This window comes from Amphiura filiformis, unplaced genomic scaffold (assembly GCF_039555335.1).
Source record: "Amphiura filiformis unplaced genomic scaffold, Afil_fr2py scaffold_31, whole genome shotgun sequence".
NCBI classification, from domain to species: Eukaryota; Metazoa; Echinodermata; class Ophiuroidea; order Amphilepidida; family Amphiuridae; genus Amphiura; species Amphiura filiformis.
The window spans coordinates 1,199,857-1,226,094 of NW_027305495.1; the positions used below are offsets into that span (position 1 = coordinate 1,199,857).

Consider the following 26,238-nt stretch of genomic DNA (forward strand, 5'->3'; position numbering starts at 1 on the left):
TTTTAGCTCAATCTTGAGGCTCCATTCCAAAAACAGCTTTTTTATTTTTTTGATATTGGCCTTATTTTTTGAGATATTGACCATATAAGGCATCAAATCGAACTTTTAAAATTCACAAACGCCTATTTGCACAAAATGATGCCTAAAATCGGAAATAGACCAAAATATAAAAAATGAGAAAACCGTTTCTTGAGTCGATCATGCTTTTTACGATGTTCATATTTGCTTACCTATAGATGCTGTATTTATTGAGTTATCGTGTACCTAAATCGTCATTTTACCGAGAAAATGAACGTTGAAATAATGGCTGTTGAAGTTTAAAGTGGTCACATTTTGCACTATCATCGAATCTCGCAGGAGAATGCAGCAGTTTTTATTTTTCTACCTTCCATTACATAAACATCGGGTAAATCCATGGCCCCTTGAGAAGTTTGAGCGAAATCCATTCATAACTTGATATTTAAATCGGGGGAAAGAACTTGAAAAAAACCCCACATTTTATCAGCTAAAACAGAGCCATTTGACCACTAGGTTTTTGTGCTTCCGCGGTGTTTCCATAAGATGCACCGCGCATGCAGATAAGCGTCGGGTATGCGTAGCGTATTTGTGCGTTAACAAATTGCGCAATACGCAACGTAATGCGTTGTTGCGCGCGTGTACCCTGCTGGTACAACAAAGATTTTCTTTTCTTTTAAATTTCAAACATGGTGGAATAGTGAAATAAAATCCTTAAAATATTGCAGTTGGAGTTTACAACTCTGGATTTTCATTCCTTGTATTTATAAAAAACATAACAAAGTACAAACATATCAAAAAAACTCTATTTTGCGAAAGAAACAATGTCTAGAGTACACAGCTGCCTTAATAGACACTCAATGCCAGGGAACAAAGATGGCAGGGGAATCCACATTCTCTTCTTTTTATATCTGTGGTTTTCAATAATGGGCTATTCTAGTTGAAATACTTAGACCCCCTATGGAATACATGACCTTAATCTCCCACATAGGAAATGTGAACTTCAAATCAGGTTACCTATTTGAAATCTACAGTCCCTCAATGTGAGATTAAGGTCATATCTTCCACAGGGGTGTATGGATTTCAACTGCAACAGCCCATTGTAGCTCATTGTGCTTAATGACAGGGAACAAGGATGGGTGGGGAGTCCAGATTCTCCTTTCTTTATTTCTGTGGTTTTCAATAATGAGTGGAGACGCAGGGAATAAGTTGATTTGGGAAATGACAGCGGGCTTCAGCAATAGTACAGCTATGAAATTTTTACATTGACAATCACACTGAAAATGATAGTGTTCCACTGAAATCACCACAAACAAAAGATAATGTTTGATGTGAAAACTGCAGAATCAAGTTGCATTGAAGTATCCCCTCCTACGTTCCTTATTGATTGCACAGAGTGCAATAGTCCTTTTCCAGCTGGCCGCTGAAAATGGCAGAAATAATAAATAGTAATTGGCTGAGTTTGAGTTATATATAACTTTGTATGAGTTATATAAATGGATAACACAAAACAGTCCAAATCTAGGTTTATCCTTAGTGTAAGAGAGCACTAGGGTTAGGATTTAGGGCTAGGGTAAGGGTTAGGGTAATTAGGATAAAGGTTAGGGTTAGGGTTAGGATGAGTTAAGATTTGTTTGGTGCTCTCTTACACGAAGGATACACCCAAATCGAAGGCCAAAAAAAATTAATTGCCCTTTGGAGCAACCCAAAATCTTGAAAAAATAGGGCTCTTTTTTTCATATTTGAATTTTCATAATTTGGTATAAAATCTATAAAATGTTTTGCCTGTTGTATGCAGGAAGTGTTAAGAACCTCTGTCCACCAACTATCAGCTTGATCTCATCCTCCACACAGCTTTCATCGCTTCATATATACAGTCATTTACACTTACACCTCTATAAGAGGAACCAAGTAGTGTCAGTGGAAGAGATTGTTCTCTGACATAGTCATCAAGATCATCTGCAAAGAACCAAATAAAGGAACAAATAATGTTAAAACATGGTTGTCCACATTTTACACATACACATTTTTACCATTAATGATACTAGAATAGATTTCTTTCACATTTTTTAAAACTTTGTATGCCAAGTGGGGCAGAGTGCTCCCCTGACAAGAGAAAAGTGCCCCTCTGGCAAAAATGAAAGAAAATCGGGAAGGCAAAGTAAAGTAAAAGGGGATTAGAGCCTGTTTCCCACCAAAATTCATCATTTACCAAAATAGTGTAAAATACCAAATTGTCATTGTCCCATGGAAGCTGGAAGGATTTACCTGTACAGTCTATCTAAAAAAATGCTATATTATATATCCCGCCGATAATGGGTCAAAATGATGCAACCAGATTTTTTTTAAATCTTTGCCCCAAAAATTTAATTTTGCCTCCTCTGACCAAGAAAGCTGGCTACGCCCCTGGATACATGACTGTACACGATGAATGAGCCATAAATTCCACCCCCGGTCAATTTCGTTTTATTTTGTATTTAGAAAATATATATCATAAGCTTTAAAATGATATATCATTTGACTTCAAACGATATCCAGAAGCGGGGTTATGGTTTGTTAAACTTTGCTCCTTCAACAAAATGGTATACCTTTTTCAGTTCTACATGTGTCTCTTTTCCCACACTGCTGGTAATAAATATCAAACAGTCATAATTGGCGGTCATTTCAAATCATCCCCAAGTCCAATCGAGGTTCAGAAATGTGCTCTCATTATAAATTGTTGGTTATACGTACCTAGACAAAATACAATGCTTTGTAACCCACCACTTGAGCAGGAATTAGCCAAAGCAAACAAAGACTAGAGATATTTAAGAATTCTATAGACAGAAGCTAATTATCCTCTTCAACAATAAGATTTTGATTGGTTTAAAAGTTGTTTGACTAGCGCTATTAAAATGAGATACATGTCACACCAAATTGAGGTACATATGAATACGGCCTTCATGCACATTTTACACTGTAACTCAGAATACAATTAAGGACATAATGGCTCATCTCATTCGTGGTGTACGGTCACATATAAGCTTACCCAAGACTTTATGATGTCCAACTTTGTAATTAGGGATGCAATCTCTTTGGATGTTGACGGCTGAATACACAGGTGTGGCTGTTATCCCAAGATGGTCCCTGACAGCTTCTTTAGCAATGGACAGTAAATGGTCAGAGTCCACATTCTGGGGATCGCCAAACAGATCATGAAACCATGCTCCTCCCATCATGCACTGCAATATATAAAGAGACATAAAAGTTCAGATTGTTTAACTCCAGATTGGAAGGTTCCATGCCCGAGCCTTCTGACTGAGTATGCTTGAATTCGGCTGATGCTGGTAGAATATTCAAGTTGGCGACATCGCTCATCTGAGGCTACAACTTGTCAGGGCCTACGCTCAAACTTCTTTTTGCATATGCTCATGCTGCTTGCACTATTTACGCTATTGTTTAGTTTGCTAACGCGCTCCTCACTTATCGTTGACTCCCATGGGAGACATGCCTATCTTCTGTAGTATGCATAAAAGTGTGTTATAGATTGTCTTAGGTTACTTTAAAACAATTTGATATCTTGAAATGCAAATTACTGTCATTTTCTGAAGGACCTCTTAGTTTGTGAATTGAGAAAACTTAGATTGACTCAAGTGTTTGATCTTGTTTTTGTTTAGTTTTCATTTGGTGGTCACCTGCTCCGCAGCTAGCTGAATATATATCTACTAATGTGAGATTCTTTTTTCTTTTTGTACATGTACATGTACTTACTGTTAACCTAGTAGTCTTTCCTTTGCCTGTTCTGTTGAGCTGCGGCAATGCGCAGGAATCGAACACCACACCTAGTACATTAGATGATTGATTGGATGGTACAAGATAACCAAACCCCTGCAGAAATAAACAAACACAAAATATTCAAGATCGTACAAATGATAGCCTTTCTTGGGCTGTTCTTGATCTCCAACAAGATATACGAGTTAGTCTTCGTCATTGGGGGAAGAAAAAAAACCTGTGTGTCATTGGCACCCGAACATGTTTAAAGCAAAACCTCGTATGCAACCTCCTGGCAATTTTGTTTTAAACATGTTCGAGGACTACAACTTACATAGGTTTTTTCTGCCCAACAACACCTTGTAATCTGTAGGTCGGTGGTTCAAGTCTTTTTTTAAAGATATATAGGAGTATGTTGAAAAAAACTTGACATATAAGTTTACAAATTGGGAGTATAATATTTCCAAAACTGAGCATTTTTGCCAAAATTTGACCTCACAGATGGATTCATCAAGTCTTTGCCATTTTAAATATATACTTCAGATCAAATCGTCGCTGTTTTGGCATAGTGTCGTATGACGATTTTTGGGAAAAATGAGTTATATAGACTTTCAAAATCTATGAATGAAACTCTATATATTCACAAAGTTTTGAGACCTAAATGTAATTAGTTAATGAGATATGGCACTAATTGGTATGATACGACATAGTTTTTATGTAACACCCCCCCCCCAAATCTTCATTCTGTGTTTTGGCATACAGTCGTATCATGATACGTCGCCATAGGCCACCATGTAACTGCAGTTTTCTATTGTTTTGGCATACTGTTGTATCACATGGCGTATCATATATTTTTACATAGGTTGTCAAATTGTGCATATTTTGGCATACTGCCGTAAGAGTTTGCAGATTAATTACTTCTAATTAGTGAATGAATAAAACGTTTGTATTATGTTGAGAACAAAGACAAATATATTATTGATGATATTCTTTGATTATAATAAACATATTTTACTTTGGTGCTCTCCAGTGGGTCATCAAAAATTGGAAAAACTTTAAATGCGATTTTCTCAAAACGGCATTTTTCGTCATACGAGAGTATGCCAAAACAGCAACGAAATATTTAGCAGTTATGAGCCCCAAAAGTTTCCATAATTCCAGGGTTAAGACAAACCTTTTAAAAGGAGACACAATCTTCTACATTTCTTACCTCTTCTTTAAGTACACTGCCCTCATATTCCAAGTTGACAGTCGCTACAGTTACAGATTTAATTGACTTCAAGATTTCAGCAAATTGGTCATGTTCTTCTTCCATAAGCTGACCCAGATCTGAAGTTTTACAACAAAAATATTGATGAATTTCAAATATGGTCCTTTTTGAAGACTCACACTTCAAGTTGGGTGCCCTCAGAATACAGTTTTACAATGCAAAGCAAAAGTAAAACCCCTTTATCCCATGCTGAGAAAATTCCTTTGTTCCTTGTTGTTCCGAGTCAGGTCGTAGCTGACCATTTGTTGATGTTGGCATGGCCTGTGAACCAATCGATTGGGGACTTGATTCACAATCGTTTTTTGATCGTCAGTGTTGATTGTCAATCAAACAAGTCGGCATCAGAAAAAATTTTCCCACCCACCACTCCCTATAATTTTTATAGATTTCATTAATGGCTTGTTGGCATTTAATATAGTGCCAAAGACAATAAATTTTTAAGAGGTTTTATAATGAACCATTCCATCAAGATCACAGCAGAACTGTTTATAGATATCAGAATCGGCCCACTCCAGCCATAAGGATGCTCGTCTTAACAAAAAATATTACACAGCAGACTGAAGTCGCCTGCTGGTGTAGAGCCAATTGATCCTAAATTGTGATGTCTGCCGGGAATTCCGCAATGAGAATCGCCTCGAGTCCTTGCAATTGTTGGCCCGTTCATTGGAACTTGCCAACTGACTTGTCCGTGAAGTAATTCCGCTACATACACAATCATCTTGTGAAAGTAGGTGGTGACAGTGGCGGTGCCAGAAATTTTTTCGAGTGGGGGGTGGACATTGAGGGGTAAAGAGAATTTCAGGGGGGTGAAATCAATCAATTTTGCACAAAATTGCTGCAGAAAGTGGAAATTTTCATAATTTTGAGTTTTTACATAGGGGGGGGGGGCTGGGGGGCATTTGAGAAAAGTGAAATGGGCATCAATGATAGCTGTCAAAACCTGGGACATCTGGGGATACCAGGCACAAAGCTCTAGACAGGTAACAAGGGCTGATTAGAACAGTAGACAGCCTTCATTTCATTATAGGTTGAGATGAATGTCCGGATACTCTCCAGGCGAGAATCATCAACTAGACCTACAATAAACTCTACTGTCTTTTCCTCTGTCAGCTGCCTTACATAGTTTCCGTTGGGCATGGGGGGAGGGGTGAAGATTTGGAAGTTGTCCCTGATGACTGAGTCAAACTGGGACTTGTGTGGTTTCATCTGCTTAGCTGAAAGTTTGGTGACGACTCTAGCAAATTCATATACATACAAAGTATTAACTCTCTCCATGCGGGTGTCGACAAGTTAGAACAAATTTTTTTTTAATTCTAAAATTTCAAAATTGTAAATTTTCATGACCATATTAGGAATCAGCATGAAAAATGCATTAAAATGAGTACAAAACAAGCCTAGTATTTTGAGTGGTTCTTGATATAGCTCTTGATATTTTGAGAAAATATCTTGAAACTTTAACTTTTTGTGTTGAAGCCTGTAGCTAGCATGTAGAGCATTAATGACCTGCGAACCTACCAGTCAATGCAATGAATCCATTGTAGGGCTCAGATGTACCTCATCATAGGGTTTGCCACATTGCCCTTTCACAGCCTCACCCAGATCTTTAGTTGACAAATTGTCTGGGTTGGTCTTACGTTTTAGGGAACGGGAGAGATGAGTATCATAGCTTCTGGTTACAATTAACCTCATCAAAGGATGTTGCAGCATCCTGTGTGGCATCACACATGTACATAAAAAAATCTGCTGCCAAACCCAGCAAGACCCTGAATATGACGAACCCGCTTCTCACCAAAGATACAACCGGTAAACTTAAAAGAAAAAATCTGATGACCAAAAGAAGTCTGTTGTGTCATCTTTGACACCACAATGTCCGATATCTCTGCCAAAATGGATTGAAGGAGCAGTGGCAGCACCAGCACCCTCGGGGGGGCATCCTGTGTGGCATCCTGTGTGGCATCGCACATGTACATAAAAAAATCTGCTGCCAAACCCAGCAAGACCCTGAATATGACGAACCCGCTTCTCACCAAAGATACAACCGGTAAACTTAAAAGAAAAAATCTGATGACCAAAAGAAGTCTGTTGTGTCATCTTTGACACCACAATGTCCGATATCTCTGCCAAAATGGATTGAAGGATCAGTGGCAGCACCAGTAATTTTTTTCAGGGGGCATGGGGGGAGGCAAATTGAATTTCGGGGGCAAAATTTGTCGAAAAAAGTGGGGTAATTTTGGTTTTTTGCCTCAAAAGTCGGGGGGGGGGAAACTGGGGGGGCAAGATAGACAAATATATGGGGAGGTCAAATGCCCCCTTGCCCCCCCCCCCACCGTAGCACTGCCACTGTAAAGGAGAGTGCTGGAGGATGGAAAGCTGCCCTCTGGCAATGAGAAGTGGTCAGCAATTGAGGGAGGAACCACTCCCAGCATCTTCCCATATCACAACATCTTTCCTTTCAACTTCGGCAGAGATTGCATGGACGACAAATGAACAACGAATAACCTTATCAGGAACTTTCACTTGATGTCAACCTTGAATGGACCTGGTGTTGATGTGTCCAGTCCTTTCATATCAAGAGCACCCTACAAATCAACCTCTGAATCCTGAAGGGCACAAACCAAGGCTTTGTCCAGTCTCCAGGATCCACAACGTGCTCATCTATCAGGGCACAGATCTTTAACCCCAATACATCTGTTTATTCATTGAATGACCTTTGAAAATGTGGGTACAAAAACTCATACTCTGCAACTTGAGGTCAAATTTTGTACTATGATTCTTTAATTGAGGTTCATTGAACTATGCCATTAGGATGAGGCCACTGTGGTCCATAGTGAGTCTCCAGCGTCTACCTCAGGCTGGACATCGAGGTTCCATTAGGGGAGTGTCGGGTAGTCCAGACATGACATCGATGCTGTCACACCCACTAACATCAGTAGAAACTCTCTGGAGTGGGGGGGGGGGACTAAATGAAAACACAGCAAAGCCTGGAAGAAGACTTGCCTCAACCACACGCATGGACCTCTCAGAGGTGCACATTTCCAAAAGCTTAGTTAACTACTTTGGCTGAAGCTCTGTATGCATGCCATGACATCATATTCTGGTTGCATTTTGTGCTTTTCGCTTTCAGTCACGGTATATCACTGTTTTTGTGGGTTTCCATATGTTTGCCTTCTGATTTTCCTCCCTCCTGACTGAGCGACATCGAATTCCTGCATGGTTATTTATCTGGTTTCTTTAATGTACATTTCATGCATATATTCATCTCTTGTTGAGGGTAAACCATTTCTTGTACATAATTTTGTCTTTTAACTAGTATTTTAAAACATGTCTTGTATTATATTGCATAATTTAAAGGCCCATTCAGTGATTTGCTCATCCGGACGATCGTAAAAATCATCAAAATTCAGATTTTGGTACCTTTGTAATTGGCATAGATGTGCTAACATAGCCTGCTAGTGATTCGGTCGAAACCTGTGTATTTTAGACAAAATAAAGCATTTGCATGATTCTGGACTTTTGATACTGACAGTGCAAAAAGTCTGACTCGAGATCGAAAGAAGCCCACTCTCCACGTACCAACACGCGATGCGTATTGTTTCTACTACTTATTACATCAGTAGCTACTATTTTAAACAAAATACACAATTTTAACTGTTTTTCATATTTGAATTGACCGTTAGTTTGCCTCGGTGATCTTTAATTGCTTATTTTGTTTTCTACTACAAAATTGTAGCTTAAAAGCGCCTGTTTTAAATCAATTTAGACTCTACTTCCCCGTGTTAGAAACACTGGACTAGGAAGTTTTTCCAGTCGATTGGTGAAAGACTGTACTAAAAATCTCGATTTTCTCGGAGTTGAAGTAGAAAACCTTTCTAAAACTTCTGTTTTTTGACTAATTTGTCGATGTATTCAGGGAAAAGTGGTTTAATGAAATTCTGTAGACTTATTCTTTATTTCTAAGCAACTCTGACAAATTTCCATTTTTTTTTATGTTTCTGTGAAATCACTGAAAGGGCCTTTAAGTTGTATTATTTTGTAAGTTAAGTACTTTATTCTCTGTAAAGTGCCTTGAGGTGTTTTGTAAGGCGCTATATAAATGCAGTTTTGTTGTTGTTGTTGTAGTATTAGACCTAAAAATATTGTCTGATTGGCGTAACCCAACCGACCCTTACAGTAGGCTTGACCCTAGACTTTTTTTTCTTCTTTTTTACAACCCCCAAAAAAAAAAATTATTTAAAAAAAAAAAGAAGAAAAAAAGTTCCTTAGGCATTTATCATACACAATTTAAAGCTTAAAAAGCCTGTGTAAAAAAAAAAAAAAAAAAAAAATAATTCCTACCGCCATACCATAATTTCCAAATTTTGTTTTAAAAATTTCAAAAATGTCAGAATTTTATATTTTCATGACCATATTTGGACTCAGCATGAAAAATGCATTAAAATGAGTACAAACATGCCCGGTGGTTCTTATGATAGCTCTTGATATTTTGAGAAAATGTCTCAAAACTTGGGACTTTCTAAGTTGAAGCCTATGGCTAACATGCAGCGCATTAATGATATTGCTTCCACCCAGACAGACAGACAACAGAACACCCATCTGTGCCATAACATGCCCCAAAATCATTGCACTTACTATGTGAAGGAATGCAAGACACAACATGGTCTGCTTGCCACTTCTTTCCTCCAGCTGTTACTATGGCAACCTGACACAATACATACAAAAATAAAAATTAAATATATGCATAATTTTTAAATAATATTGATCAAGAGAAGACATATTACTGTATACTCTTTTGAGGAATTGCGCTTTTTCATTATGTATACTTTGAAATACAAGCAAAGAGAATGCAGATTTGTAAACCCCAACTTCATTTTTTGTTGGATTTAATTTCACTAATGTTAGCAATTTAATTGAATCAGCAGGGCACACACATGCAACAATGCATCGAACTGCGTAGTTACACAATTGTTAATGCACAGATATAGGCAGAATAGGCTTATCTGATTCTGCGCAGTTGCACAAATGTTTTGTGTCTCTGTCACTGTTTTTCATCGTCAACAAAAAGCATCATATAATAATCATGCGCCATTGGTAGACGACGAAGAGTACAAGTTTTTGTACCCAACATACTCAAAGGTCATTCTATACATGTAGCAGCCAGTTGGGGTTAAAGAACTCAGGGCCGGATTTACCTTTTTGGGGGCCCTGGGCCAGGTCAAAATTTGGAGATCCCCAACTCGCCGTGAGCAAGGCATGTACACTTAAGTGGCCATGCAAGTTTTAGTTTAGGTATAGATCAACAGTGTCGATGGGAGCATTACAATTTAAAGAGAGAGATGAACAAAGATTTAGCTAGGACATTTCCACGCGAAGCGCATGAAAATGTCACATTTGAGACTATTTTAGGTCAAAATGAAGGTGAAATTTGCTATAACTGGCCAGTGCACGCAAAGTGCGCAAAATTTGCCATTTTTACCCTATTTTACCCAAAAACATAGTGTTTTGGGGTTTAAAAGGAAGATGCACAGGACAATTTTGGGGGCCCCTAAAATCTGGGGCCCTGGGCCCGGGCCCATCTGGCCCAACGGTAAATCCGGCCCAGAAAGAACAGTGTATGAGCATGTTCCTTACCTTCTTAGCACCTTCAGATTCCTCTTCATCTACAAACTCTAGATGAGAGCACGGCTCCCCTGTGTTAATAACTACCCTGTCTATTCCTAGTCTCCATTCCAGCTTCTCTACAAGTGTTTGCAATCCTCCTTTTAGAGTCCATACTGACCACTTTTCCCGGTGTTCTTTCTGCATTAAGTCATCATGCGCCAAAAATGAGTCTTTTTCTTGAATGGTGAAAATAATAAATGATAATATAAGTAGGCATGCAAGGGAAGGGGTGTGTGTGCATTTGTAATCACCTCCAAATGGGGAAGAAAATAACTTTATATGTGCAAATGGCTGCAAATAACGTATATAAAAAATTGAGATTTTGGTGATAAAAGAATATGTACCAGGTTGATAGGTTAAATGTCATAAAATTGTTTATAGTTTGTGAAAAATCCCTGGTTACCTGGTGTAAATCAGGAAGTAACATTCCTGTTTGCAAAGTCTTAAACAGCATTCCTGCTTGAGGGGTCAGTTTCATGTAGGGGTGGGTGTATGTGTGTGCATTTGCTGTTCATTACTTCCGAGAACACCAACAGGTACAATTACTGAATAGGGTGCAACTTGCTAGACTTGAGTTCAGTCCACATTTACAGAGTTTATGGCTGGGGTAGGGCAGTTTTGTAAGAAGACTAGAAGAGTTGCACCAAGTTCGGTAATCGCTCCCACCAACTGAACAACACACTGACATAACGCATCTCTAAAATGCGCTATTCTAGTTGCAATCCATACACCCCCTATGGTAGACATGACTTTAATCTTTCACACAGGGGTGTTGATTTCAAATGGAGTCACCCATTCAGGTAACCCCATTTGAAATTCATACTCCCTGTGTGGGCGATTAAGGTCATGTTTTCCATATGGGTGATTAGATTATGATTATAGATTTCTACTACTAGTACATTGTATAACCCGTTTTGGGGATGTGTGTCTTAGAGGCTGTGCAATAATTATGAGCCCCTGGGGGGGTAAAATTTCTGAACGGTCTGCCAAAATTGCTAGCCCCCCCCTCTCCGCCCGCAAAAAATTGATTGCTCCCCTCTCAGCCCGCCAAAAAAATCTTTGCCCCCCCCTTACACATGCCAAATTTTTGGGATCCCAATTTGCAAAGCAGGAAAATTTGCATATTAAAGTGTTTCTGAACTGTTTTCCTAAGCCTTTTTAGAGCGTCTTATTTAAAAGGCGCCCCACGAATATGTGCCAAAAATCGCTTGCCCCGCCTCTCGGCAGGCCAAAATTGCCCCCCCAATTTTACTCTCCCCCAGGGCTCATAATTATTGCACAGCCCCTTAGGTCCTTGTTGCACACGAGGTCCTCGCTGTATCAGTGTCTGAGTCCTGAGAACACTCTACTACCCTGTACAGTGTTAACCTCGTATTACCAATTTTTTGAGGACATCACAGATAAAATACAAATAAAGAAGACTTGTACCTGATAAATATTCCTCATTTATCATGTCCTCCAAAATAATATGTAATAAAAAGGGGGGAGGGTGTGGGGTAAGAGAGCAGGGGTACATGGGGGTGTTTGTGTAAGTTACCTACCTACCTGGTCTAACCTGTGTAGCTTGGTATCCACCTTTAATGATGCCTCCATGTTGCTGCTCATATTTGTGTAACATGGGAAAACATGAGCGTACGCTAAGTTCTCTGGCATCCCCTGCATAAATGCCACGACACATGGCATCGATCATGTACTCTGTAACCTGGGAGGAACACAAGTAAATGAAACCAAAAATAAGTAGAGGGCCCTCTATTTGCTCACAAATTACAAATCTGGCAGCTAGAAACTTTACAACAGAGCCTATAATAATAGACTGAGAACTTCATTGAGAGCAGTTAGGTTATGAAAAAGAGCAAGGTACACCACTTGATGTGGAGAAACAAGTAAAATACAGACTAGACAGTATGCAGAGTGGGGGGGGGGGGCAAAAACAGCAACTGTAAGCATTAAAAATAGGTAAAGTTTGATAGCCAAAAATTATCAGTTCCAAGGCCCACATAAGTTCTAAACCTGTAGAAAGAACATGAATCGATGGGAATACAAAAGTGCACTAGAACAAGTGATGAACATCACTGTGCACATACACATATAAATCAAACAACCAATGTAGGTACAACAACAGGCAAAGTTTGATGGCCAAAAATTGCCAATTCCAGAGCCCACATAGTGTCAGCAAAACAGTTCAAAAGGAAGTGATGAAAATCACTGAGTACGTAGCAGACAAACAAAACCAAACAGACAAAAAAAAATGGCAAAGTTTCGAGCAGATAAACTGCTCTTTTTCATGGACAGACAACAAAATATAAAAGCAAACAACGAAAACTACATGCTGTAGTTTAAAAACAAATTCAAGTCAAAAACTGAAGGCAAGTTCAAATTGAACTCAGTAGCAAACAAGACAACAAACTCAGAGCAAAATAATCTGTGTCAAAGAAACAAAGTTTTCATTTTTTTTTTACTTACTTCTTTTCCAAACCTTCTATGGCTGAAATCATACACACTCTCATCTTCAAGCAGTGATTTTGGTACAAAAAATTCATTCCACGCATACGACAACAAAGGCTTGGAAAACGGCTCCTGTTTCCGTATGAGTGATAGTAGGGAATTAGGGAGCTTGTGTAGCTTTCCGTTAGCATAGATGAAACGATTTTTGGCAGATGGGTGGTCTCGGCGAACTGCAACTACTTTGTGCTCATGGTATAAACCAAGAGCGCAAGCCTGAAAATGAGATCAGCGGTATAAAATGTTAAGTAATACTGTAAGATTTAAAAAAACAACTCAATTTTTATTTTTTTTTCCACAAAATGTTAGTTTTCATTATCAGATATAAATTTACCCTATAGATCTAAAATCCCCCCATGTCGAAAGAAATCATCTATGATGTTCAATTGTTCATAACACATTATTTAACAATTATTTAACAATCGAATTAATTATTTAACAATCGAATGATGCAAAAATATAGTCAGCAACAATATTTCATTGACATTTACTTGCCTGCCTGACCACATTGAAATTGAAATAGTGATCATCCACTGTGATTTTCAGGAAGCTAAAACAAGGAAATCCCCCTACTTGTGATAAGCCCTCAGTAATATGCGGTAAAATATATGACATACATGTATTACCAGGTATCTAATGTTATGCACTTTGAAGCATATACACCACTTTTGCACAAAATTAGTAAAAATAGCAAATGCGAGGATTTTACCGAATCTGATTCAGAACTTATCGGGCCGATTCGGACTCTAACAATTTAATCTGTTCTTCATTACAAAATTCTCTGACATGGTTAGTCAACTTAGTGTCCAATTATTTTAATTACTCAACTTACCAAGTTAATAGTAGTCTGTCCAGCACACCCTGCTGGTCTTAGAGTTCGAGGACCTAATTCATGAACAGCGCCCTCTTCTGTTCTCACACTATGAATCCAGCCTCCCAGTCTTTTACTGCCTTCTAAAACAACAATCTGTTATAAAAGTAATAAATAGGTGTAAACTCCAAGATCACATTTTGTACAATATCCAAACAATGTTGTGCTATCTATATGGAACAATTTAAGGGGGTACTACACCCTGGCCAATTTTGTGCCTATTTTTGCATTTTTCTCAAAAATGATAGCGCATTGGGGACAAGTAAGATATGTATATTATAGGGGCAAGGACTACAACTACTGCACTGAAAATTCAGCAACTCAAGGCAAGTAGTTATTGATTTATTGATCAAATATTGGTTTTCCCTCATTTTTGACTGTAACTCCACAACTGGTTTGTGTGCTGAAATGAAATTTTCAGTGCAGTAGTTGTAGTCATTGCCCCTATAATATACATACCTTACTTGTCACCAATGCGCTCTAATTTTTGAGAAAAAGTCAAAAATAGGCACAAAATTGGGCAGGGGTGTAATACCCCCTTAAAACTATAATAATATCCATTCAAAAGAATTACTAAAATTAATCAAAGACTGAATTAAAAAGACTAGCTTGTGTCTGAGGTCACTGTCTATCAAACTCTCCATGACCCTTGATTGGTTATTAACACGTAAAAGGAAGGTTGACTTATCTGCTGCCGATCTGAGAAAAAGAATCACTGAAAATGGTGAAAAATTACGGTACTTTTACAAAAAAAAATTTCAAGGCATTGTTGACACGGTGCTTTCGCAGAGAAGACGGTAAGACCTAACATTTGAGGAGGTCTACTATTTGAAGGTGCAAAATTAAAAACAAGGCATGCTGTTTTACTGTCATGCTCAGAAACTCAATCATCACAACACTTTTGCACTTGTAAACAAACCATGCTTGAGTTTTATTGACAGATGATGTATGATGCAAACTAGTCTTTAATTCTGTCTTTAATTTTCTACCATCTGAAAGAAAAATGCTCCACTGTCAAACATGGTTATGTAATCATCTTTTTAAAATCCACAATCATAATAGTCTACTGTAGTAGACCATTTTAATTTATCATTCCTCTAATCCCTCTGACCATCGAAAATCCACCAATGACCTGTTGTGATCCAACAGCTATCCATGGGGAAAATGGACAGGGCAGGGCAGTCACTGGGGATGTGTTGTGTTTTATGCATAGAATGGTATGAATTGTTTATCAAAAGGGAATGCAGAGCAGTCTACAATCATCATTGCAGTAAACCATGTACGGTACTGAATTGTTTAGTTGTAATTATGCTAAACTGTTCGAGTTGTCTTGACAATATTTTTGATTGCCATTTTGAAATGGTCATGTGACTAACATGAACATATCACAGGCAACTGACCAAGTTTGGCTCGAGGGGATGTTTAGCAGTACTGCAACCAGAAGGGACTTTTTTTGCAGAAAAACATGAAACGTGAATTCAAATTTGCCATCAAACCGCATCATTTTATATATCAAATTAAAGCCCTAGTAAAGAAAGCCAAAACTGAAAACCGTTTTGTCATAGCACTTTCCGTAGCAAAGTTACATCTTGTTAAAGATTGACTTTTGTCAAAAACATTCAGCCAACATTTGATGCATCAATTGCTTTACAAAACAGCATACATGTAGTCTCAATCTCTCATGATAGAGCAGCTTTTCTATGTGGAACTGCTATCAAAATCCCTCTAAAAATCCATGTGCGATTATGTCATCACAAAAATAAATCATATATTTGGGTCAAGTGAAGCATAGACAAGTAGACAACATATTTATGTAGGTTTTGATTGAAAATCTTTACTTTTAATTTTCTATGTCAAATATGCATTGTGTTTGGGCCCCGGTTTAGGCCAAAATGGCTTACTTTGCCTTTTATACCTAAAACATGGGCAGTTATGCTGTAGGTTAATCAAGATTTCAGTTCAATCATGTCAATGATCATGTTAAGGTCAGTGCTAATAAGCTCAAGAGCTTGAGTTTTTTAATTAATTTTTTATTACTTTTGTGGTCTGATGGGGACGGTAGTGGACAAATAGACTACGGCTACGCGCCAACGGCTATCAAATACAACGGGTCAACCATCTTGATCTTGTTGTCATTGATATCAGTCAAGCAGCATGATTATTTATCACTTCTGTGTTTACGCTCTTAAACGCCCGACACACAGCACAGACCACAGAAGTAATAAAAAATATTGGGGTAGTTTTAAAGCATAGACTAGTACATGATTATGAAAAGCTTACACATGTTACATGTAAGCATTGACATGATTGAGCCCAGTGCCGTACTATTACGCCGACTTTCAAGGCCTGTCAAAACTGTTCCGCTTGTCCAAATACTCAAGTATCATGTAATGAGAGGCAAACCTTTGATTTGCTAGTCAGCCATTTTGGCCTAAACCGGGGCCCAAACACAACCTAAACACACTTGTCAAATGGCAGAATGATTGGCAACTACATTTCAACATCCAAAAATGTTTCGTCATGAGGATCACTCATGCACGTTCGACTAAAATGTTTGATTACAAATTGAACTGGGAGACAGCATTTTAGAAGAGACAAAATGCCATCCCTACCTAGGAGTTGAGATTTCCAACAATCTTTCATGGTCTAATCACATCCACCGCAACACATCATCTGCAAACAGACAATTAGGATTTATTAGAAGGAACTTGTACTCTTGCACCAAGCAAATCAAACAAAATGCCTACATGTCACTTGTGCGTACCCATATTCAATATGCCAGTTCAGTGTGGGACCCCCACCAAAAAGGCCTAAGTAACAAAATTGAGATGGTGCAGCGCCGTGCAGCGCGCTTTGTTATGAATGACCACAAAGAACTAGTAGTGTCACTAACATGCTGAAGGAGCTGGATTGGTGTTCTTTTTAAAAGATCGTAGAACAGCCACAAGGCTAGAGAGGGTCTCCTGCCCCTGCCGGGCGACGACCTCCTTCTGCCAGTCCAACGTCCTTCTAGGCACTCTCACCAGAACTCATATCAAATCATAACCGCAAACAAAGACTGTTATAAGTAGGCCTACTCGTTCTGGCCAAGGACAGTACAGGACTGGAACAAGCTACCCTACCACATCACCACGATACAAGACTCCAAAGATTTCAAGAACCAATAAGCAACCAACTACCTAAAGCAACTAAATAACAATCCGCATGCGCTCAACTATTCCTGTTCGTCTAGCTTCACTTGAAGCGTTGAGCAGTATTGCTTCAGATACAGATACAATACATATTTACATAGAAATTTAAAAGAAAAATGTTGTCAATGAAACCTACAAAGATGTTGCCTAGATACTTCACTTGACCCAAATAAGATTTTTTTTTGTGATGAGACAATCGCACATGGAATTTTAGAGGGATTGTGATAGCACTTCCACATAGAAAAGCTGCACAATCATGAGACTATGGCTATGCTGTTTTGTTTTTTAATTGATGCATAAAAATGTTGGCTGAATATTTTTGATGAAAGTCAATCTTTGACAACAAGATGTAACTTTGCAACGGAAAGTGCTATGACAAAAAGGTTTTCAGTTTTGGGTCTCTTTAAGGTTAGCGAGAGTTTTTCATGCGCTTGATTTCAGAGGGCGTAAGTTCATAACAGAAACAGCCATGCAGAAAATGAACAAGCGTGCTGGGACGTAGGCCTACTTACAATAGAATATTGATCCACGGTCAAGACATGAAACTTGGCTTAGTTCGTGCCCGGAGCTCGTGAGTCGGGGCGGGCGGGGGTTACATGAGGCGACATGCCGGGTCGGATGCGGGGAGGGTACAAGCCATTTTCGCAATTTTCATAAGGATTTTATAAATTTTAAAATTGATTGGGGCACTTCGTCAAGCTACGCCCTGGAAAATGTGTTGATTTTGAATTTATAGCCTTGATATCTTTGATGAAATAAATCAATGCTGCTATTCCCCTGATTACAATGTAATAGGGTACAACAATAACATCAACAACAATATCAAAAAGCAATTATTTGCAAATCGAATTTGGGAAGAATATTCAAAAAGACAGACTTAGCAGGCCTACAAATTTCTGAATTATATAAAGTGAAAAACAATCAATCACGATTCACTGCAGTCAGCGAATCAATCAAATAAAACAAAAAAGAAAGGAGAAAGAAAGAATAAAGAAATAGTGAAAAAGAAAGAAAGAGAGAGAGAGAGAAAAGAAAAAGAACGAAAAAGAAAGTAAGAAAGAAAAAGAAAGGAAGAAAGAAAGAAAGAAATGAAAAAAAAAAGAAAAAAGAAAAAGAGAAAGAAAAGAGGAAAGAAAGGAAGTAAAAATGAGAAAAGAGAGAAAAAAGGAAAGAAAATTCAGCCACATGGGGACTCGAACCCACAAAAATTGTTCATAACAGATTCCCAGTCCAACGCTCTATCCACTGGACCATACATCAGCTTACGCAATTTCTTATTCTCGAAGCGGATATGTAACTATAATTTGATGTAATTACTTGATTACAATCGCGTCCGCACAATGGCTCTTAGAATAAACACACATGTCGGCGCTGAAATTTTGAACGAACTGATGGAGGAAAAACCTCGTTTTTTGCAATACTAGCTTCAATTTGGAGTGAAAATCAAATGGGATAGCAATTGGCAGAATGTTGAGAAATAATGTAGGTATTCAGATGTCTAAATTAACGCCCGTTATCAAGATATCGATAATTTCACAAAACAGTTTTTCTCAGACAAGATTCTCGAAAATGTTCCCCAAAGCGGGCTTTTTAAATTTGATCGGTACTCTATTTGGTTCTTCCCCAGGGCAACATTATTTCTTTAATCGATTTGTAGTACAATACAAAAAAGGAGAAAACAATCACTCGGCGTGGTTTTATACGGAGCGAACATTTGAAAAAAAACTGCATGGAGCGTGTTTTTGATCTTGTGAACATGGTGCGTAAAAATGATTTAAACGAAGGATTTTCAAACGGATTCTAAATTTTTTATAAACACACAAAATAATGTAAAGATACATCCATGCACCAACATTTGACTCACTGCGATATTTGATTGCTGAGAAAACGCGGTTTTAGAGAACAACTTTATCGTCTTTTATACGTTTTTTATCGTTTCTTCGTGTAACCTTAAACTAGGGCTTTCATTTGATATAAAATGATGCAGTTTGATGGCAAATTTGAATTCACCTAGCATACCTATACGGCTATATCATGTATCAGCAGAAGGATGGTCCAGATTATTTACCCACAATAGACTGATTCACGCAACATGCTAGGGTAGCGCTAGGTTGCTTTTTGGGGTCCCAGACCCACCAAAATAGAGTTTGGACCCCCTGTTTTTAAATTTACTGCAAGTTCAGGGGTCCCTGCAGACCCCCAGTTTTTCAACCTAGCGCTATTGCAGACATACTATTTTAGGCTAGCTCACATCACACACTATAGGTGGCGCTATTCGTCCATAGGGAAGTGGAATGTGCATGTACGGTCCAAAAATGGCTTTACTGTGGGGCTCTATGGAGAAAATCACTAAAAATTACTTTTGACAACCAAAACTAAGTGATGTTGACTTATGTTGGTACTGGCATGATACTGGATTCATAAACTATCACATAGTGCAATCCATGTTCCACCAAGTCGACACTCGATTTAGCTCAAAAGCAATTTGTGTGTAAATCAAGACCATCCAAAACAGCTTTCTTACAGTAAAGAATAGGAGGTCATCTGGGGTCACATACAGTAGTGTGCATTGTACATGTGCCTGCTGTCACAATTTCACACACAAAATTTTGGGCAATTTGATGACACTATTTTTGTCTGTAACTTCACAATGCACTAGAAACATGATTGACCCCTTATTGTTTAGGTAATTTAATTCTCTTTCAAATGAAAGAACTTTCAGCTAAAAATATTGAACTTCAAAATGTTATGAACATCCCTAACTATTTATGCTGCATTTGTGCAACTCGGACTCGCCAAACTCTCCTCCGGACCCCCTACTTTCTGCAAGTTCGGGGGTCCCTGTGGACACCAGAGTTTTTAGTTCTAGCGCTACCCCTGGCAACATGAATAGGGGATTAAAAAACTGTGAAGTACTATAGGACCATGTGCCCCGGGGGGGGGCACTCACATTTCCCAGCTATACGGGTATGTGCCGCGGCGACCCCCTTTTTCAGAGCCACTGGCCGTTCCTTAGACCCTCTGAATTCATTGTTTGCCCGTTCTGAAGCCCCAAAATTTTTCTAGCCGTTCCATAGACCCTCAGATCATCGATTTCCGCTCTCATCGGCATCTTTAGAGGCGTGTTTTCTGTCCTACTATTTCAAGCCCAAAGCAGACCCAAAAGCTACTTTTATGAGCCCAAAAACTTCAAAGGAATTTTCCATTAATTTCTTCCCATTGAAACACATTGTAAGGAATAAGGTGAACTTTGGGTGGGATTTTGGGCTCCTTTAGTAGTGGCAACACTGGTTGACTGGTTATAAACATTGCAGCAATGCCGATCGCGAGAGTCCAGCTGGTGAACATTTAGCTAGAAATAAATGATTTTGAGATCTCTTTTGGGAATAAAATTGCCAAATATGAGGAAAAGTACCTTAAATAATTATGTACACATCCTTGCAGCTCTCCATAAACAATGAATTAAAAGGTAATTTACGATCTACTGGTCTAGTGAAATCGGGAGTGGAATGGCTGTCAAATTCTGCACACTTCACTCAATCATCTCATGTATAAGCATGACAGTTCAATGTAGTCTAAATGTTTTTCTATTCGGCACTGAAAAAAATAATTCTTGTGGGTTTGCTTTTATGGTGGGCTTTTGTAATGCTGCTATAATTATCAGTAGGCTAATAGCATAGATTGTAGGTCTACAGGGTCTAGTAATTTTGATTTGAATGCTGTTTTACTTTGTTCAGGTTTCCATCGTAATGGGCCAAACCAGACCTATTTTGCATTAATGATTTTCCTGATTAATAATTTAATGCACAATTCAAAGTGAAATCGATTCCTTCAAAAATCTGTGTAAAAACGCATAACAAAATTGAACCCTGGTTTGGCCTGCGGGTTTAGTTTCGAGATTTTTCAGATTTTGGCGGCCGATCAGTTCCCAAGACCCCCCTTTTGGCGGTCAATCAGTTCCCAAGACCCCCCTTTTTGACCGTCCAATCAGTTCCCTAGACCCTCCTTTTTGGCTGCCCGATCAGTTCCTTAGACCTCAAGTTCGAAACTGGCGGTGGCACACCCCTACCAAAAAAAAATTCGAGTGCCCCCCCCGGGCCATGTGCTTCTTTTGACCCAGACCCAGAACATGATCATGTCAGAAATTAATATTTTGTTCGGACTAGATTGAGCCATTCATTGTAAGCTTACCTTTGGTTCTTTCCCATTTTTTCGAACATATCGGCGCAAAAAGAAAGCAGCAGACAGTCCAGTTATACCTCCTCCTATAACAACAAAATCTACTACTGGTAAACCCCGCACGGCTTTAACAACGGCCCGGGAAGAGGAAACAGGAAGACTCATTTTGGCCTAAAATTCACAAAATTTCGTAATACGCATTCATATTTACGTACTGCGCATGAGCATGTTAAAAACAGCAATGAATATGTCTTAAACGCAGCCGGTAGGCTTTTAAGGGGCGGGGCGGAGAGGGCAGCACTTTTTGGCACCACTTATATTTTTATTATTTCATCTACAGGCCTATATATTTTGAGGTGCAGGGTGGTACAAACTTTTTTCATTTAATGAGTTTAATTGACTGCTTGCTTAAAGTATGTGAAAGTATGAAAAACTTAAAACTGTTTATAAATTGCTTAAAATTAAAGGATAGGACTAAGTGATTGTTAGGCCTATTTAGTACTTTTGAAATGAAACATTTGGCAAATAACAAAGTAGGCCTAACCACCAGCAGCAGAAGTTGAAGCCCATTGAAATGCATGTAGCTTATAATTTAGGCCTAGGCCTATATAAATTACAGATTCATGTGAATTCCTTGACAAGTAGGCCTACACGGCTTTCGGCTGACTACTAGGCAAGAGCAAGCTATGTTATAGTAGGTTCATACATACTCGCTATATAACAGCATACGTGATTGGTCGATAGGCGGGCATAAACAACGTTTATGCCCGGCGTTCCGGTCATAAACAAGCCGCGCGAGAACTGATGGACGCTCGCGAGTAGGATATTACGCGTCTATGTTCGCGAGCTATTTACGCAAAGCGCGAGTGATGTACGCGATGTTCGCGCGCGTCCAAGCACGATGGACTGAGCAAGAAAACGTTTTCTTACAATTGACGCGATTCCAAATACAGCGCGCCACCTACGATCACGCCTGGCTGATCAACTTCGCGCAGAGCATCATGGGTAAAAGTCGACATGTCCATGACGCGTCGACGATGAACCATCGACCCTGGAAACGTAACGAGTGTTGCTATCGATTACTACTCAAATTTCTTTATTTACGTTGATGATGATCAGCTGTTAATTCAACCCTCCGACGATTTTTTTCCAATTCTGCCTCCTTTTTAAAGTTAAATTCGACAGTCATGGTTTAGGCCTACCGGTATAGGCCTACCTCTGTGAATGTTCAGAGTGTTTGGCCTATTCCACACAAGATAATGGGCATCAATTAAACCCTTATTTTCAAACTTTTCCGAACTTTCCGAGGTGTTGGGAAAATACTTTAGGCTCTCGTTTACAAGAAAAGAAAACACTTTCAGGTCTTTAAGCTTTGTTGTAAGCATGGTAAGAAGGCCAATAATAGACTTGATTAAAAAATATGATTGGGATAGGCCTACTTTAGACCCTCATGCATAGGCCTATCCTTAAAAAAAAAAACAATTTTTAAACCTTGTTTATTTTAAGTAAAGTAGGCCTAATATTCTCAATATTTAGAATAACGAAATATTCAATACATATTTTAACAGCATGGACAGCGTAAAGTAGGCCTATATATTTTTTTAATGTTTTTTTTCTGCCTCCATTTTAAAGTTAATTTCGACAGTCATGGTTTAGGTCTACATCTGTGAATGTTCAGAGTGTTAGGCCTATTCCCACACAATGGGCATCAATTAAACCCTTATTTTCAAACTTTTCCGAACCCGATCCGAGGCGCTTGGGAAAATAGGCCTACTTTTGGCTCTCGTTTACAAGAAAAGAAAACACTGAAAAATCAGTGATTGGGGATAGGCCTACTTAGACCCTCATGAATATATCCTTAAAAAAACCAATTTTTAAACCTTGTTTGTTTTAAGTAAAGGAGGCCTAATTCTCAATTTTTAGAATAACGAAATATTCAATACCGGTACATATTTTAACAGCATGGACAGCGTAAAGCATTTTTTTTAATACGATTAAAACGTTTTCGAATTTCAAATGTAGGCCCCTACTCTATTCCTATTCAACCATCTACGGTTAAAACTCGATGTCAAAAATGTTGATGTCTCTGATCGACCATCTAGGCCTATAAACCCGATGTCAAAATGTCAATTTTCGAGTTTGGGTAGGCCTATAGGCCTAATAGAAAATGCTTTTGATGCAAGACAATTTCAAACAGGAAATTTAATCTAAATCTTTTTTATTTCTTGTTTGGATAACTTTTCCCATAATTATACCATGCGTGATACATGATTAAGACAAAAGCTTTTGGTTTTCATAAATGTTTTGAACGCTTGTCTTATTTTTATTTTTATTATTTTTTTTCCTAACCTAGGCCTATAGATGTTTTACATTTATAACCTTTTTACAAACTTGAATAGATATGAATTAATTGTTTTAAAGCATTTTTCGTGTGACGTTTTGAAACGCTCTTTGTAGCATGATGTAGGCCTACTGTATGATCACGAAAGGTGGTAAATTTAGAAGCCATTTCCTTCTATAGCCTATAGCCATAAACAAAACACTTTGGCCCCAATGTATAATGTCGGGAGAAAATATATCAGATATACTTGCACTAAACAAATAAACCTGTTAATTTTTAAAATAAACTCTTGTGGTGCAATTCTGTCAACAAAATTAGGCCTACATAGGCTTATGAACCGGGGCTGGGGGCTCAGCCCCTCAATAAATTTGGTGCGGGGGCTCGAATAGGCCTACCCTTCTGTATGAATAGGCATGTTTTCATTTTCATTTAGGCCTATAATGGCCTCCAAACTACATTGTTAAGCTACATTGTTAAGTTATCTTGTTTTGTCCCTTATTGTACAGTATATTCTTCACCGTAAATTGGTGTGTGTGTGTGGGGGGGTGTCCTGGTTCGCCCCTTCAGTCTCAAATGAAGCAGGCCTAAACAATGCGTTCACCCCTCCAATAAAGTCCATCCCCAGATTTGACCTCTTTACTTTGTAGGTTGAGTCCTTGATCCATGGACCTGATCCATTATTTAATATGCAAGAAATGTCGACCCTCCGAATTTAAACCTTTCCAATTTGGCCAAAGTCCACAATGTCGTAAAGGTTGGGCTACACTACAGTTCAGTTCTTTTCACAGTGTTGACTTATAATTTCATGAGAAAGAAAAAGAAAATGGGAAAGATTTTAATCTTTCCCATTTTCTTTTTCTTTTTAAAAAACATGTATAGGCCTAGGCGTTTAAAATTGCCCAATTGAATATTTAGTCGAAATAGTCGAAACAGTTTTTGATTTTTCAATGTTGTGCCGACCGATATTATATGACTAAAAAGAAACTCATTCCAACCAACGTGTGCTATTTTAATTGGGAGTAGGCCTAGGCCTACATTAAGAGTAAATTTCCTTGGGTTATGAAAAGGGAAAATATGAAATAAAGATGGTATGACATGCAAGAAAGCGGAAGTAAAAATAAAATATGAAAAAGAAACATGAATTAATATTAAAATCGGGCATGACAATTGTCAAATTTAAACCTTAATTGTGACACGATCTGGTTCATGGGGGCAAAAGAGGCATTTTTGAAAATTGTGTTACTGTGAAAACACCAAAGGTCTAGCATACTTGGTTCTAAAGTTATGGAGTTTTTCATGCATATTTTCTTAATGGGCCTATGCCGTAAAATAATGATCTTTTAAATTCATGTACTCTTTTGCATGCAGTTTGAAACTTTCTTCATCTTTATTATAATGCTAGAACTCTATGAGGTATTGTTGAACTTATGCATTAAAGTCTAAAATTGAAATATTAACAAAAAATAAATGTTATTTTTAGGGCCTATGCGGTAGGCTATGCCTACAAAGTGTTTTTATTGTGATCGTAATTTGTTTAATGTTTGATAGTACTAGGCCTAATACAATTAAAAATACAAATTTAGGCTAAAAATATAATAAGGACAAATCAAACAATTACAATAATAACAAAAACGGCAAACCAATGTGATGCATGTTTATAAGTAATGAGACATTAAGAATCTTTTAAAAATGTACTTGAATTTCTTTGCGGTTGGCCTATCCCGCGCGGCGGGCCGCTATAAGCGCCTTCGTGCAAAAAAACCCATTTTTAGAAAATGTATAGGCCGATTACAAAAATGCAACACCTATAGTATGGATGTTGGTGTTATATTATTATCGTATTGAACAAACAATAAATTCAGAAAGAATTAAAACAATTTATTCTAATAACCAAAATAAAAAACCTATGCGTTTTCCATTAAAAAAAAGGACAGGCCTAGGCCTACTTCGCATTGACTAGGCTCGCGCGTATCGGGCTGAAAAGCATCGCAAAGTTTAAAAACAAAAAGGAAACACCAAGTATCAACGTCAAGTTTGCGGGATTTAGAAAAGGACATCTGTGAATATCAAACTGCAATATTTCACTTCAACACAGAAAATCTCAAAAATTTCAAAAGTACTATAAAACATTGTGTTTTTAGAGTAATAATCACAATGGTCAGCTATGGTGATGAAAAACTGTCGACCCCAAGCCAATTTTCACTGCCGTCGTTGGTGGCGCGCTGTATTTGGAATCGCGAGAATTAGCGATGGAGAAACTGTTACAAAATGATAAGGAACTGGTTAGTTTAAAATGATGGTATTTTTTAGTTTTGGAGGGAAATAACAGCAAACAGAATGTTGCGTATGTATGAACGGGGTTCATTCATATATTTTCATGACTAAACGTTGTTTATGCCCTCGGGCTAAAGCCCTCGGGCATAAACAATCGTTTAGTCATGAAAATATATGAATGAACCCC

The 26,238-nt window shown here is 38.2% G+C and overlaps 1 protein-coding gene across 1 annotated transcript; it reads right to left on the reverse strand.

The window, feature by feature from the left end:
* Positions 1–1,546: 1,546 nt before the first annotated feature.
* LOC140143886 (protoporphyrinogen oxidase-like) lies at positions 1,547–21,656 on the reverse strand. The gene is made up of 10 exons (XM_072165716.1): positions 21,449–21,656; positions 14,028–14,162; positions 13,157–13,411; positions 12,239–12,395; positions 10,664–10,869; positions 9,665–9,734; positions 4,976–5,094; positions 3,766–3,882; positions 3,044–3,236; positions 1,547–1,974 (listed from the first exon to the last, which is right to left on the reverse strand). The coding sequence occupies exons 1-10, from the start codon at positions 21,599–21,601 to the stop codon at positions 1,844–1,846; spliced, it is 1,536 nt and encodes a 511-aa protein (XP_072021817.1). The 5' UTR covers positions 21,602–21,656; the 3' UTR covers positions 1,547–1,843.
* Between the last annotated feature and the right edge of the window lie 4,582 nt (positions 21,657–26,238).